Source organism: Salvia hispanica, chromosome 5 (genome assembly GCF_029641045.1).
Source record: "Salvia hispanica isolate PSC_SH4W2 chromosome 5, Shi_PSC_v1, whole genome shotgun sequence".
Taxonomy (NCBI): domain Eukaryota; kingdom Viridiplantae; phylum Streptophyta; class Magnoliopsida; order Lamiales; family Lamiaceae; genus Salvia; species Salvia hispanica.
The window spans coordinates 24,804,520-24,820,568 of NC_142696.1; the positions used below are offsets into that span (position 1 = coordinate 24,804,520).

At 38.8% G+C, this 16,049-nt stretch overlaps 4 protein-coding genes across 4 annotated transcripts; 1 reads left to right on the forward strand and 3 right to left on the reverse strand.

Annotated features, from left to right (window-relative positions):
- The first annotated feature begins 3,903 nt into the window (after positions 1-3,903).
- LOC125189637 (uncharacterized) lies at positions 3,904-4,800 on the forward strand. The gene has a single exon (XM_048086895.1). The coding sequence runs from the start codon at positions 3,904-3,906 to the stop codon at positions 4,798-4,800; it is 897 nt and encodes a 298-aa protein (XP_047942852.1).
- Positions 4,801-5,525: 725 nt separating this feature from the next.
- LOC148926499 (uncharacterized) lies at positions 5,526-9,354 on the reverse strand. Its single transcript, XM_089058192.1, has 9 exons — positions 8,933-9,354; positions 7,553-8,235; positions 7,040-7,254; positions 6,888-6,968; positions 6,365-6,451; positions 6,147-6,279; positions 5,985-6,056; positions 5,737-5,880; positions 5,526-5,647 (listed from the first exon to the last, which is right to left on the reverse strand). Exons 1-9 carry the CDS (start codon positions 9,352-9,354, stop codon positions 5,526-5,528), a joined length of 1,959 nt encoding a protein of 652 aa, XP_088914318.1.
- Positions 9,355-10,267: 913 nt separating this feature from the next.
- On the reverse strand, positions 10,268-14,280 carry LOC125190638 (putative late blight resistance protein homolog R1B-16). Its single transcript, XM_048087989.2, has 3 exons — positions 13,760-14,280; positions 10,875-13,100; positions 10,268-10,512 (listed from the first exon to the last, which is right to left on the reverse strand). Exons 1-2 carry the CDS (start codon positions 14,171-14,173, stop codon positions 10,878-10,880), a joined length of 2,637 nt encoding a protein of 878 aa, XP_047943946.1. The 5' UTR covers positions 14,174-14,280; the 3' UTR covers positions 10,268-10,512; positions 10,875-10,877.
- Positions 14,281-14,561: 281 nt separating this feature from the next.
- On the reverse strand, positions 14,562-15,956 carry LOC125190639 ((+)-menthofuran synthase-like). Its single transcript, XM_048087990.2, has 2 exons — positions 15,436-15,956; positions 14,562-15,259 (listed from the first exon to the last, which is right to left on the reverse strand). Exons 1-2 carry the CDS (start codon positions 15,925-15,927, stop codon positions 14,714-14,716), a joined length of 1,038 nt encoding a protein of 345 aa, XP_047943947.2. The 5' UTR covers positions 15,928-15,956; the 3' UTR covers positions 14,562-14,713.
- Between the last annotated feature and the right edge of the window lie 93 nt (positions 15,957-16,049).

The window sequence follows — 16,049 nt, forward strand, 5'->3', positions numbered from 1 at the left end:
TCAAGAAAAAGACATAATTACCCTTATGATTCACTTGGATTTTACATGACTTTAGAGGGTAGTTTTACTTGGTTTTGATCATATATTGTGTACTTTGAGACATGGTTATAGCTACTTCTCTATTATGTTGGTATTTTGACCATTTTGTGAAGAATGTGTAGAAAAATGTCCAAAATATGTGGATGTGCAACTGCTCAATGTTCGAGACAGCTTATCTGGAGTTTTTGAAGTCCGATTCGCATGTAATGCATACCATTCTCTTCGTCTTCAAAAGATCTTCGCGTGGATATCTTAAACATCTCAATCGGAGTTCGATAGAAGAAGTTATGGCCGTTTTACCAAGACTGCACAGAGAGCAGTGACATAGCTGGCGACCCGCCAGGTTCGCATGCAAACGAACCTGGCGACCCGCCAGCAATCCACGAAAAAAACGCCGTAAGCAGCTGGCGACTCGCCAGCTTCGACGCACACCCAACCTGGCGACCCGCCAGCTTCGTCGGACAGCTTATTTCGGGCTCAAAGTCAACCCTAGGTATATATATGCCTAGGAAACGCCTCCAAACACAACTTACACGCCTCCTACCCCAAAAATACTACTTTTTCACCTAGGAAGAAGAGAAGAACGAGTAGAGGACGAGTATTCATCGCAAGATTGAAGACGAGGCCTCCAATCTGCCCAATCCAATTCTAGGAGTTTCTACTTTTAGTTTTATTCTTGTTCAAACAATGTTTTTGAATATTTCTTTGAATATTTCTTTGACTTTTGTGTTGAACATGAGTAGCTAGATCCTTCGTAGAGTTCTACGGGGGAGATACAATGATTCTTATGTTTAATTGATTTCCTTTTTCTATGCCTTGGCTCATGTGGTTATTTTGATTTCTTCTGTGCTTATACGTTTATTTGGCTGATCACCTTATAAATGCATGTGGATTTTACTACAAGAATTGAGAAGTGAGTAGTTTAATTTGAAAGAGAAGAAATTGACGTCTTTGCCAATATAATCGAGAGATTTGAGCCTTTGAATGAAGCTAAGTATCTTAGGAGCTATTAGGAGTTGTTGCCTTAGTTCTAGGAAGGAGACTTCAGTTCTAGGTAGCAATCTACAAATTATATGCTTTGAGAAAAGATATAGTTTTACCTTAGTGATAGCTTAATAACCCTTGAGACCCTTTGTTGGCATAGTTAGGAAGTTAGTTGAGCATAGGATAGTTGTTATCGATCCCGTAGGATTCTACCTTCTCATCCTTGATCTACATTCGTTTTCTTATTTGCTTTTAGTTCTTTAGTTGTTTTTAATTGTTTTTACCTTGCTTTTAAATAGATTTAGAAAAACCAAAATTCCGATTCATCTAGATAGTAGTTGAGGTTGGTTCGTGGTAATTAGGTTGACACTCATTGTCTATGTGGATACGATACTCTTTGCTTACTATTTGCTACATTAGCCCCGTACACTTGCAGGTATACTTGTGTTAAAAATAAGTTGAGTCATCTTATAAGCAACAAATTTTGAACAACCAAGCAATCCGCACTCTATTCCTACAATTCAATCTCAACCATCTATATAGGAGATCGGATGGCTATAAATGGTGTTATATTGTCACTTTAAATAAGATGGCACCATAATACGCCCTGATGTGTATATACTAGTATCAAGTAAAAGGAACCGGAGCATAATTAATCTTTGTAATATGATGGAGCTAATTAATAGTTATTGATCATTATTAATATTAGGGATAGTTGTAATTTAAATCATACGAGTAGTAATTTTTAGTGGACTTCTGCTCAATTTCATAAAATTTTAAATTTGTCATTTGTCTAAAATGATGATTAAGATTAAAATTAAAATGATAAAATTAAATATGATCTGAAAACAAACCATGTATTTTAAGCCGTAATGCTCACAATATAATAACGTCGTTTCATAAAAACTAACATCATTTTGTTATCTTATTATATTTATATTTAAGTTTCTATCGTATTGGTTTTAACTTTGACTGTTGTATGATATTAAAAGTTAATAATTTTATGTTCTAGTTTAAAAAATTCTAGATTTGGGCATGCAGAAACTAATACAAAAATACGAGACAATGATACATAAACATGGCTGGCTAATTAATGTAGTATCTCATAAATCAATATTGTTGATTTTAACTGTTCATTAACTAAACCTAATTGATGGCATTTAATGTTCAATTCCTTGAATTCTCGTTAGAGAATAAAACCTAAATTATTCTATGTCGCGAACTAAAATGTCCAAGATTCTTATTTATTACTCCCTCCGTCCCAGATAATTCATTCTAGTTTTCCATTTCGGTCCGTCCCACATAATTTGTCCCATTTCACTTTTATCATTTTTGGTAGTGGACCCCATATTCCACTAATTCATCCTACTCACATTTTATTATAAAACTAATATATAAAGGTAGGGACCCACATTCCACTAACTTTTTCAACCCACTTTTCATTACAATTCTTAAAACCCATGCCCGGTCAAAGTGACCCGAATTATCCGGGAGGGAGTGAAACATTATTACCAAATATAATAGTACACATGTTATATTGTGATATACAATGCACCTAAGATTATAAATCTAACATAAAATCCAGATTATTTTTGGACAAGATTGACATTCTCTATAGACCAGATCTATATATGACAGCTCTTAGTCAAAGAATTATGCATCAAATTAGATTGCCATCCTCCATCTCCATATTCTTGAAGAGAATTTAAAGATTTTGCACAGCCAATCAACAATCTTTTGCTATTTTCAATTTCAACACTGGAATAGGTAGAAAGAAAACATACTAATAAGGAAAGAGGAACTTAACTTTCATCCTTAAAATAAAGCTATCATTTTATCCAATCAAGAAAGCTGAGACTCTTTAGATAAACTAATATGGATATAATGGTTGTAAGACTGATTATTTGCACTAAACAATAAGTAGTGACCCTACAATTGATCTTATCTTATATCAATACAATCAAGTGGTAAGAAAAAAAAAAAGGGTAAAACCCCACATATTGAAAAGCCAACTCTCAGATAAAAGAATTGACTGTCCTTTTTCTTCTCTCTCATTCATGTGGTGTGATTTTTTTCTAGGAGTCAAATCAGTAAAATTGATGAAAACAATGCCTCAAATCTGGTGAGGAAGATGAGATTTTCACTTCTTTTTAACTATCAACAGAATCAAGCCACCTTGGATTCAGTAAAGTTGGTCAGGTTCAAAATCACCATAAAATTTTGCCATGAAACCAGAGCAACATTAATAACAGTAGCATGGCTTATCCCACTGCAAAAATGGAGTATTCTATTTTTTAGACTATCAATAATTTCGTTTATTAGGTTTTTTTTCCATTTTATCCTTTCTATGCCAAAAAGAAAACACCCAGCTTACTATGCCACGTAGATAGATATTAAAAAAAACAAAAACAAGAAACAAAAAAGATTATAAATATGAGTAAATGCCAGGTAACAAAAGCATACCAATTATTGCATTATATTATAAGGATTGATTGAATCTTGATTCTTGACTCTATGCTCTGCCACTTCAAAACTCAATACCATTATTTCTCAAGTTTTTCATCAATGCTGCCAAGAAAAACTTCTGGCAACTCCTTTCCCATTCAATTTCTCTCCCTCCCCTCCCTCTATCTCTCATCATCTCATGTATCCATTCCACTCTAATTCACACTCCCACCAACAAACTGATTCTCACGCAAGAAACCACTAAAAATCCAATCTTTTTCTGTGTGTGTAAACACTTCACATTTCATCCCAAAAGACCACTAAAAATCCAATCTTTTTTTCCTGGGTGTGTGAGATTTGGACACACACTTCACATTTCATCCCCAAAAACCAATAAAAATCCAATCTTTTTTTTTTCTGGGTCTTTGACAAACAATGCATGATCAAATCGGAATCCCAGCTTGCTTCTCATCAATGGAGAAAACCAGCAACCTCTCTCCATCCATCACGAGATCAGGCCAGAACGTCTTCATGTCGGTTTACCGCACCAAATTGGCCGACCAATGCCGCCTGATCACCGTCACATGGTGCAAGAATCTCCTCCTCCACGGCCTCTCCATCTCCGTCGAAGGCGGCGGCGGAGACGGCGACGCAGACGCCTGCAAAATCGAGCTCAAGCCATGGTATTTCTGGCGAAAGCACGGCTCCAAACGCTTCGCCGTCGACGGCAAACCCGTCGACGTCTTCTGGGACCTCAAGGCCGCCCGGTTCAACGGCGAAACAGAGCCTATCTCCGACTACTACGTCGCCGTCGTCTGCGGCGGCGAAGTCGCTCTCCTGGTCGGGGATTTGAGGAATGACGCTTTCCGGAAGACCGGCTGCAGGCCCTCCCTGATCGACCCGGTTTTGGTTTCGAGGAAAGAACACATTTTTGGGAAGAGGAAGTTCGCAACAAGGCTCAAATTTCATGAAAAGGGGAGTCTTCACGAGGTTTCAATCGAGTGCAAAAACAGAGCATCTTGCAGCGGCGGAGGAGTGGCGCCGGAGCCGGAGATGGAGATTGGGATTGATGGGCATTTGGTGATGCAAGTGAAGCATCTTCAGTGGAAGTTTCGAGGGAATGAATCCATTCATTTCAATAAAGGAAGGATTGAGGTTTATTGGGATGTTCATGATTGGTTGTTTTGTCCTGGCTTAAGGCATGCTCTGTTTATATTCAAGCCCACTTTCTTGTCTCCTTCTTCGTCCTCGTCGTCATCGCCGTTGTCGTCTGATCCGGCGAGTGGGTCGCCGGATTTTTGCCTGTTTCTTTATGCATGGAAAGTGGAGTGAGAAAAGGAGATGTCAAAAGGAAAAAAGGGTCAAGATTTGTGTGACAATGATGTTGATGTGCCATATTGTTTGGAGCAAGATTGGGTGAAGTGAGCACATGGGGGAGAAGGGGGGCCTCTTCCACCTATTGAGATTGGAGTTTGGAAGATAGTTTTACAGCTGGTTTCTTGAAAATTTGTGGCATGATTGAAGTAGACAGATTGGATAACAGACATACCCCATAAACTCCCATCTAGAGGCATCCCATGTTTGATTTTTTTTTTTCATAAATATTTTTGAAGACTGTGTCTTGATCTGGTCTTGATAAGTGAGCAAAAAAGTATACATTCAATTTAAAGAAATGGATATATATTAAGGAATTTCCAAGTAATTGTATATTTTCTTCTTGTATGTTTGAAATTGATACTTTGGAATATATAGTCTCTACCAAAACAAATTATGCTTGTGCAACAGTTGACCGGCATATGGCCTGTTTATAGAAATGATTATTTAGTTGGATTGAGCTAATAATTAGACTATTGTGATGTAATTAAACATACTAACTTGATGTTATCTAAAGATTTGCAATGAACTTATAACAGTACATTTGGAACACTCATTTCTTAGGTTATTGTCTGATTCCAAAACAAAAAAAATATTCAAGAAAAAACTTAGAACACTAAAAGTAAGTATGGAGGGTCCAATTATAGAGCCTCAATGCACTAGAAAAAATCCAAATTCTTGGACTACTTTGAACCGAAGCCGAATAATCTAGCAAAAAAGTTTCTGTTCTTGCCACGATTGGCCTCGTTTGCTTTTGCTTGTTCGATGATCGGATTCTGGACCGTAGGCGACACTGTCGGTTTGCCTGTAATGAAAGAAGTAAAATCAGCCAACTTTTTGATACCACAAATTATCTAAGTAACAAAGTTTGTTACAAACTATGACTTGATTCACCTGAAACAGGTGAGACTTTCTTCAATGTTGTGTCTTTTGTTGCATCCCTTTCCTTATGATCATCACTTTGCCCAATCACTTTGTTCGGGGAGATCTTCTCCGAGGCTGTTTTACGCACCCTTGGTGATTCATTTTTCCAATCAACTGCAAAAAAAGAAAACAAGACAACATTAGAGGTTGTTTGTGCTAAAAGTTTTATTCATTTATCAAGAAAATACTAGTAATATTGATAAGGAAATATGACTTACTTTCATTGGGTGGTTTACCATAAACCCTACACATAACTTCATAGAAATCTGCTTCTCTGTGATCCTTATTCACTGCAAGAAGAAGTGGTCAACATTGGTTATTATTACACATCAAGAATTACTAAAACTGAAAATGATGAAAAAGGAAATGAAAAGAATTACAATGATCAAAAAGGGTGTTTCTATAGTTGGGTGCAGAGGAAACTGATAGAAGCTGAACTGCCTCAGCATCTCTAGTCATTGATAGTTTGGGAGAAGGGCTCAAGTTTTGTGTGTCCAACAGAATACCTGCCATCTGATAGCATAATTTCCATCATTTTCTTGGAAAATAATCCTATCAAAAGAGGCTAATCTTGGTCAAACTGCAAGAACTTTCTCACCAAAAGCTTCTTCAACATTGGTGTCTGAAGGAGATCATATGCATCCTCACAGTAGTTATCAGTAAGAACAGTACACGCCGAGCCAACCTAGAGACATAAAAATACGCAGTAAAACCTTAACGACATGCTTTGTATGATGGAATTGAGGTGCTAATAGAATGATCATTCCTACACCAGTTCCATTCTTTTGCTTGATACTTTATTTTTACTCTTGTATTATTGTCAATTGTGCAAAAACCCACATCTTCAAAACAAATCATAGGAATTCTTTGTCTTCTATATATTTTTCATTGACAAAATTACTCTTTTATACTCTATGATTTCAAATCTATTACTACTCCAAGTCTCTATTGCTCTATGAATTTTTGCTTTCATTACTTTCCTTTGGTATTCATTGTGCCTATTAATCAAAGGAATCATCCAAGGTTTGTCATTCATTTCCTACCTTCAGCTCTCTACTATCATTTCCTAAACATCTGCTAATTGTGTCAAAGAAGCTCGAATTCTCATACATAAAACTAACCTCGCCATTTGTCTTGAGGATGTCTTCTCCGATTACTAGAATGCTGAGCTGCATCTCCATCATCAGTGTCTCCAAGTCGACCTGGTTGACACAGATGTATGTGAACTAAACGAGGCATCGATACAAAAACAAAAACTCGAATTTTGATCTACCTCATTGGAAAAGAGTAGAGAAGAAGCATCTAGTCCAGCATGGTTGAAAAGCCAAGCTGCTTGGCGCTGCTTCCACATTTTCCCTCTCCTCATGTTCATAACAGGCACAACAAACTCGACAAAATTGTCGTTTCGCGCTGCCTCCTTCCTGCTAGCGATGTTTTTATTCTCTAGTAGCCATGCGTAGCATGTGGCTGCAACCATTGAACTTGTACCTAAAGATCAATGAAAAATAAAATTGAACTAATACTTTTAGCAACAAATTGAAGAAAAAAAGCAATAAATATTTCAAAAATAGATCAAAACCACATTGTCTGATTAAAATAAAACAAGAAAAAAGATATTGGAAAAAAAACTTACTATATTTAAATGAAACAATGTAGTTATTCTATACACATATTGGATATATAGTTGAAAAAAAATCATGATTTAATATTCAATTTTAAAAGATAATTGAACTAACCAGAATTTGACCAAATTTAATGATTTAAACGCTTATTATAAACACTCAACTATTTGAGGGGCCAGAAAGCACAATCTTGGCCTTGCCATTGATCTCTCCATTCATAAGCATCTCAATTTTGAGTCTTTGCTCTTTCAAGAAGCTATTGAAATCATGATCTTTCGAGGCGGTGTTCGTTTCTTGATCCATTGAAACTTTTGTTTTCGCTAGCCCATTGTCTAGATTGTCCTCTTGAAAGATCTTGTCGTTTCTGCAGGTGGATGAGGAAATGGATCTCCGGTGGGCCGACTCCACCAAGTTCCGAGGCGGGGAGAGGAGGCCAGAGCCTGGCACGGAGCACGTGCTCGACGACAGCGACCTCCGGTGGGCCGACTCGACGAGGTTCTTTGGCGGGGAGAGCAGTTGTTGATTGGCCTTTGGAGATGTGTTTTTGAAAGTTCGTTTGGAAAGGGAATTGGCGGGAGGGTTGGTTGGTGGGGATGTGATTGGGTGTGACAGCGGTGATTTTGGTTCGGTTTGGAACCGGGTTCTGCGGTGGAATGATTGGCGGGGAGGGAGGGGTGGGGCCCCTAAGTTGTTGTTGGGGCTGGTTGGTGTAATGGGGTCGGCTGCAGGGGACGATGGCTCCGAATCGGGTTGCGGAGGATCCAAATTGGATTCGGATCTGTTTCGGTTATGATTTGCCGCTGTTCTTGAAAGGATTTCACCACTTATTCCTTGGCCTGCTCTGTGCCTATTAATTTTGTGTCACAAAATGTAAAAAAAGATTAATTAAATAGGTTCGATCAATTGTACTACTCCCTCCGTCCCGGCTAAGATGACACATTCCTTAACCAGCATGTGATTTTAGGAGTTATTGGTTAAAGTGTTTAATTTGAGAGAGAAAAAATGGATATAAGTATTAAAATAGAGAGAGCAAGAAAGATGAATATTTGAATAGGAGTGAGAAAAAGTGGTTGGGTGTATCAATTGGAGAGAGAAAGTTTCCAAATAAGGAAATGTGTCATCTTAGTTCGGACAAACTAAAAAGGAAAACGTGTCATCTTAAGCGGGACGGAGAGTAGTAATTTTTATATTGGGAGAGTTTAACGTGAGATTATAAAATGATGTAAGATTAAGATTCATAATATGGTAAGTTGTAAACAAAGTTACAAATGCCATTCGCAAAAGTGATAATACTATGTGTGACACAATTTTAAAGCATTGATTCGGTCGTAATTTAAATGCCGGAATAGTAAAAACGAGATATTATTCAAAATAAAAATACAATCAATATTAACAATATTAGAAATGTCATGTGGGATATATTTTGACTTATTGGTCAAAATACCATGCGAGCAATGATATAACCTAGAAAATGAAAATTGAACAATCTTCCAGCATTTCAATTTATTCAATTAAAATTTTTGAATTGAAGTTTATTTGTTTACCTTCTAGCGGATCTGGAGAAAGGATCTCTTCTATCAATAGATGACGTGGAAAGCCGGCCTTGCGACGAGGCAAATCTCGGTGAGGAGACTAGTCGCGAGGGAGAATCGCCTCCTCTGGAGGGGGAGGAGGCCACCATCCTCTTGGCTTCCTCCAACCACTCCTGAGTTTGCCTGCTGCTCACGCTCCTTGTGCTCGAATCAAAATCATCGCCGCGGCGGTCGCGGACCGCTAGTCCTACTTTCTTCTCATCGTCGCCGTTCGTTGTACCAAAAAACATGTTGTTCATTAAATCGGTTAAATCGGGTATTTGATTCGTAGCATGCTTCGTTTCTGTTGATTTTTTCTGAAGGCCGATTAGTGGCCGGCCTTCGTGCAGAGGGCGGCAGTTGAACCTCCGATCTGTGGCTTCCATTTTGATCATATGGCGAGGGGCTGAGATTTCAAGGAAAATTTGGCATAATTTGAGTTTTTGTAGAAAGTTGATGAACATGACTATGTATTGTTACAAAATGCCGGCCGTGAGGATTGTCTTTTACTGTGTGTATGTGTGTATACTAAGTCTTGTGTAGTTAGGCATTTTAAGTAGCATTGTTTATCAAATAAGGAGTTTTTAAATTAAACTACTTGGTTCATTTCTTTGAGTTACTCGTTTTAGGTAAATAGTATGGGCGTCCAACTAAATTATTTATCAAGAAATATTTCATGGACTCGTTCGATCAAATTTAACTTGTACATACTCCTGTGTTTTCTTCAGTGTTAAAGTAGGAAATATTCGAAAAGAATAGTCACTATAGTTTCTATTTTTTTTATAAAGAGAAACTATGAAAGTATAGCTTCATTTTCATGGTTGCATTTAGAAACAATATAGCATACCTTGAAATTTTTTTTACAACTAATAAAGGTCAACTTATGATGCTAATTATTTGGTTGTTGGGCTATTTAGGAGCAAAGGTAAACAAAATTGCTGGGCTCATATTGATAGTAAAGAATTGGGCTTATATTAGGATCCAAGAAGCCCACATTGCCCAAATTCCAAAAAAATCTTGGATAAGAAAATGCCTTATCGCTTTGTAGATGAATGGCATGTGGCAATATAGACATTACCACTTAATGATGTGCCCTTGTATAAGGATACACTTAATTCTTGTTTCTCATGTGAAGAATTAGCCAATTAATAGATTATAGATGTCGATCGTCTCTCGTGTCAACTTTTCTATCAATTGACACTGGCTGGAACAAGAAAAAAAGGAAGTAAAACTTTTACTAAGAAATTTTACCTTGTTTCTTTGAAAAAAAGAAATTATTATCATAATTAACTCATCAACAAGTACTCCTTAATAATAATCGTCCATTATTTCCTAAAATGATAGAAAATCATTACAGCATTCATGCCAAGATATTAAGATGTCACAAAAGAAGACTAGTCCGAGTCTCATCAAAACGAGTAGCTTTCAGGAACAAAAATTAGAGATACAAACGGGGAATACATGTTCTTTTGGAGTCGGTTTTATTCCACACGATCAAGATAGACTTCCTCAAGCAAGATCTATGCAAACATCTTGAATTTCTTGACAGCAAACTGCAATCATATGGAGTATTAGTACATTTATAATCAATATTATATGATTGTGGATTGAAAGCAAACAATGATCAACAACAACATATCTAGGTTGAAACAAAAAAAATGATTGGCCAATAGTGTATAATGTATTCGAGTTAAAAAATTCAAATCCATCTAAACTTCACCTTAGAAAATGAAACAAAAACAAACTAGAACCCCGTTCTGCATTACCAAGTTTCACATCAGTATAAACAAATTACCGAAACCACTTTACCAAGTTTCACATTAGTATAAATAAATTACCGAAACCACTATAATATATATTCTAATCACCAATTAATTTTAAGTTGAAACACTAACAGTAAGACTTGTATCATTACCTGTCAAGGAAGATCATCAGTAGCTGGAAAAATAGAGAGGTTAAAAACTCCCATGTTCTCTTTCTTTTTCTCTTTGATCAGCTTGGCAGAAGCAGCAGCACTTCGACAAATATGCAACTCCAGTTTTTGGAAGCTCGGAATCTCAGCCAACTCAGATGGGATCTCAAGAAGATGCTCACAGTTGCGCAGCACAAGGCCTTTAAGACGCGGGAAATGGTGCGAAGAAGCTTGCCAAACATGTAAATCCGTGTGATCAATGTGCAAGAACTCGAGACGATGGAAACGCTCCCCAACCCCCTCCCAAGTCCTCCCCACAAACGCCTTATCTTTCAGCTTAAGCGCCTCGAGATTCTCCAGCAACCCGAGGGTAGACATGTAACTCCAACTAAAATGAGTCGAACACAGTGTGAGGCTCCTGAGAGTAGCAGGGAACTGGTAATGCTGAGGCTGGACGAGCAGTTGATCTTCTGAAGCCGGGTTAGGATACACGTCGTTTATCAGCTCCAGCTTCTCCAGCTTCCTCATCTTCACCAAGCTCTTAAAAGAGCCAATCTTTTCTTCAAAGAGCGAGCCCAGTCGCCCACGGATGCCTAGCTTCAACAGATTAGGCGCTCGGTGCAGAAGCTCTGCAGTGCAACTCTCTGCTGAGATTGTGCCTAGTGTTTGAAGCTCTGCACCGTGTTCGCTATCCTTGCTTGGTTTGAGCAAGATGGCGGATGCGTTGGTCTTGAAATGTCTCAGCTGTTTCATCTTCCATATATCCGCTTTAACTTCAAGCGTGCGGGATGTTGTGTGGACTATAAGAGTTTGTATGTTCCATAGCTTGTTGAACTTCGGCGGAAGCATTTTCAGCTTGAAAGACAAGACAATGAACCTGAGATGAATAAGCTGGTACATATCAGAGGGGATTTTGGTGAATATGATGGGCTTAACATCTAAGACTCTGAGCAATTTGAAAGCTGCGGGGATGGCTGAAGTGTTGGCTTCTGGCAAGACGAATTCATCGTTGTTAATGCAAACAAACGAGCGGACGCCAGGGCCACAAGGCTTCGAACAGAGGAAGTTCAAGCACTTGGAATGGATGGCAAGGCGCCGGTAGTTTTTTATGTCTGAGACGGGAGGTTCAAACACACCACCATTGCACTTGATTTCTTCGAGAAAATTCTCTTTTTCTCTCCCGGCTTTGTTTCTACAGAAATCACGCAATGCATCATGAATCCGGCATGTCTTGATCTTGCCATTAGGCTTCATTTTTTCAATCCTGATCAAGTTTCGGTTGATAAGATCCTCCAAATAGCTCTCAGCTGTTTCCTCCAAACTGTATTGCTTCACGTGTTGTATGAATCCCTCTCCAATCCACATACGGATGAGTTTGGAGACCGGGATCTCATAATCTTCAGGAAAAATTCCCAAGTAGAGAAAGCACGCTTGCAAATGGTAAGGCAACTTGTCATAACTCAAAGATATAAACGTGTTCATCCGATCCTTTGGATCCTCTTTGAGATGGGCGCCCACGCGCGTGGACACCTTCTCCCATGCCCTTCTGGTGGTGCCTATGTCTGACGCTGAATATTTGTTGGCAAGAATTCCTCCTATCACCACGATTGCAAGTGGCAATCCTTTACAGTCATTTGCGATTATTTTCCCAACAATATGCAGATCAGAAGGGCAGTTGAGATGGCCGAGCGCCTCCAGCCGGAGCAGCTCCCAGCTCTCGCTCTGGTTGAAGAAACGCAGCGTAGTGGGATCCCTCGGGCGACTAGCATACTTCCCTAGACTTTCTTCGCGGCTCGTGATCAAGACTTTACCCATCTTGTTGTTGGCAGGCAGAGCAGCTCTGATCCTGTCCCAGTCATTAGTGGACCAGACATCATCCATCACGATGAGAAACTTCCCGTTGTCTAGATGAGCAGCCACCATTTGGGAGAGGTGCTGCTCGTCTTTGGCACGGAGGTCGTCGCTTATGGTGACGAACTTTTCGAGGATGGCGAGGAAGATGTCCTTCTCTGAGAACTGCTGAGAAATGGAGAGCCAAATGCGGATGGGGAACTCGTAGAGGATTTGTGCATCGTTGAAAATCTTCCACGCCAACGTCGTCTTGCCAAGGCCGAACATTCCGATGAGAGAAATGACATCAAAATAGTCAGTTTCTGTAGTCAGCCTTTGGATCAGCTCTGTGCTCACATCTTCGAAACCAACCACATCTTTCACCCTTGGAGGCCGAACCTGTTTGAAAACATTTCAAGCATATTAGCAAAATTATGTAGTAGTACTACTAATTACTCCCTCACTCCCTTAAAATTTGTCATATTTTTCCATTTCTATCCGTCTCATAAAGTTGGTCACATATCACTTTTTACTATTTTTTTGGTGGTGGCCTCATATTCCCTTAACTCATTCTTGTTCTAGCTCACATTTTATTAAGTATAAAACTAGTAGGAGTAATATATAAAAGTATGATCCACTCTTCAATAACTTTTTCAACTCACTTTCCATTACATTTCTTAAAACCCATATCCGATCAAAATGGGACAAAATTTAAGGGTGTAAGAGAGTAATAGGCTACTTTTAGCGATTCTCACAATTTAATTGCTGTTGAATTCTAATGTTATCATTTCATACATAGTTTTTGAGATTATTGTTTCTGAAAAAGGAAAAAGTTAAGCATAATGAACATAAACTCTAAAACAAGATAGATCATATTTTCAAAAATAGACAAGCATGAATTTGCTACAATGGAATTGAAAGTGTGGATTTGGAATTAAAGCTATTAATTCCAAATTCAATGTTCCAAATTTTAGTTTCATTGTACTAAGCACACAATAAACAAGCATAATCATGTAAAAGAAATTTTTTTTAAAAAAAGAAAAAAGATGAGAGTTGACCTCAGGTTTCTCATATCGGTCTTCGTCGGAGACGATGAGGAGGGCGAATTCGGATCTGCCCTTCTCGACCCGCTGGCGCACGCTCTCGACCTGTTTGCCGATTCCGTGGAGGCTGACGGTGGACTTGAAAGCGCCGAGGAAGTAGTTGCGAGACTTGTCATAGGTGGCCTGGGTGACGAAGGCGTCGATGATGTCTTCGACCTCATAAACGACGTCCCGGATGCTGCGGACGAGCGACTGGATGCCCTCGCTCTTCCGCCGCTTCTTGACGGAGTCCTTGAGAAAGGCGCGGAAGATGCGGAGGTCCTTCTCCAGCTCCACCACTTGGCCCTTCGTCTCGGTTATCAGGTGGGCGTGGTACACCAGCAGGTCGTTCAGGTTGCTCAGTAGGAACTCCACTGCTGCGTCCGCCATTGATTTGGATTTTCTCAATCAAGAATGGAGCTTTTTGCCTCTGTTGACTCAGTCACATGGTTGTCCTTTCATTTTTTGATTCGTGCTACACCATTCAATAATGGAGGTCCTTTTCCATACTCAAATGTGCAATCACTGTCTTGGTTAGGTGTTTTTTTGCTTTTTTTAATTCCATTTGGAAACATATTAATCATTTCTTACTTTATGAAGTTACTGGCACTTTCAACTTTATTTCTTAGCTATCATTCTTTTCATTTATGTCTCACACGCACACTGTATACATGCTCGCGCACACATACATACACATCATTTTTGCTGAATGAATAATTTGGAATTGAATTATAATTCAATCTTATAGAATTCTAATTCTAATTTTGTGTATCGAATGAATCCTTATTTTTATTTCAATGAATTATACATCGGATACAATTTTACATAGGAGATTTCAGCAACTTACACATGGGCTAATGGATTAACAACAAGAAGTAGGAACCAGAAGTAGAGGAGATTTCTTATGGACAATAATGCCAGGGGCTTCAGTCATGTCCAAATCCTCCACTCTACCTCCATTCGCAATCCAAAGTCGAATTCGTTAACCAATCTCGATAGTGCAAGCTCGTATACCGACATTGCAAACGCGATGCCGGGACAACCTCTTCTTCCAGATCCAAAGGGGATCATCTCAAAGTCTAAACCTTTATAGTCTATGCTCGTATCAAAGAACCTTTCAAGGCAAAATTCATTTGGATTCTCCCACAACGATGGGTCCCTTGAGATGCCCCAACAATTAACCAACACGAGTGTGCCATGTGGGATGTCGTAGCCCAGTAAATTAGTTTCTTGAGTTAATTCACGAGGGAGGGCTAATGGAAATGGTGGATGAATCCTTAGACTCTCTTTGGATACTGTTTTCAGATATGACATTTTGTCTAAGTCATCCTCATTAATATCAATCCCATTCTTCTTTCTAGCTACATTTCTCACTTCATTTTGAAGTAGCTTCATGGATCTTGGATTTCTTATAAGCTCGGCCATGGTCCACTCTAACGTTGTGAATGTCGTGTCAGTTCCGGCCGCAAACATGTCCTGCAACCAAACATTCGTTCATCATATTGAGTATTAAATTTTGAGATAATAAATGTTCTTGATTTAATAGTTGGTACTTATACATTGCTATGAAAAAAACAATTTGACGAAAATTTAGAAATCTACATGCATGTGACCAAAATACTAGCCAGATATAATAAAGACGAGGTACTTACTAAGATTAGGGCCTTGATTTGATCATCATCAACTGGATCACTATCCTTACTCTCCCTTTGAAACTGAAGCAATGCATCTACAAAATTCACGACAGCATCATCACTCAATTTCTTCGTCCTATATTCTCGAAGCACACCCTCCAAAAATTCGTCTAACATTTTAAAAACATTTTCAACTTGTTCTTCAACACCATTCACACGGTTAATCCAACCTAACCATGGCACGAAGTCTCCCACATCAAATTTCCCCAACATCTCAATAAACTTCCCCCATATCTTATTAAAATCCCTCTCTCCATCCTCGCCGCCGTACGTCCTCCCTAGCACCGCCCTGCATACCACGTCGTTCGTCAGATCCATGAACACCTTGCTCAAGTTCACAACCCCCGGCGAAGATCGCTTGATCTTCTCAATCATCAGCGACGTCTCTTCTTCTCGAATGCGTCGGAAGGAATGAACCCTCTTGTTGCTGAGGAGCTGTAGCACGCACATGCTCCGCGCCTAGTAAATCAAATAAAATGGAGTATGAATTAGAGAAGAGACGGAGAAATAATTAGGATTGTAGTCATTTAAAAGTTATAGTTTTTATTTATTAATTCTTATCAAATATTTAT

Excerpts from the sequence above, each read along its gene's own strand:
- LOC125189637 (XM_048086895.1), top strand. The coding sequence starts at position 3,904 with ATGCATGATCAAATCGGAATCCCAGCTTGCTTCTCATCAATGGAGAAA.
- LOC148926499 (XM_089058192.1), bottom strand. The coding sequence starts at position 9,354 with ATGATCAAAATGGAAGCCACAGATCGGAGGTTCAACTGCCGCCCTCTG. Across the intron at positions 7,255-7,552 it reads GCTTTCTGGCCCCTCAAATA|GTACAAGTTCAATGGTTGCA; the intron begins GTTGAGTGTTTA and ends ATTGATCTTTAG. Across the intron at positions 6,057-6,146 it reads AAACACCCTTTTTGATCATT|TGAATAAGGATCACAGAGAA; the intron begins GTAATTCTTTTC and ends TTCTTCTTGCAG.
- LOC125190638 (XM_048087989.2), bottom strand. The coding sequence starts at position 14,173 with ATGGCGGACGCAGCAGTGGAGTTCCTACTGAGCAACCTGAACGACCTG. Across the intron at positions 13,101-13,759 it reads ACCGATATGAGAAACCTGAG|GTTCGGCCTCCAAGGGTGAA; the intron begins GTCAACTCTCAT and ends GTTTTCAAACAG.
- LOC125190639 (XM_048087990.2), bottom strand. The coding sequence starts at position 15,927 with ATGTGCGTGCTACAGCTCCTCAGCAACAAGAGGGTTCATTCCTTCCGA. Across the intron at positions 15,260-15,435 it reads AAATCAAGGCCCTAATCTTA|GACATGTTTGCGGCCGGAAC; the intron begins GTAAGTACCTCG and ends GTTTGGTTGCAG.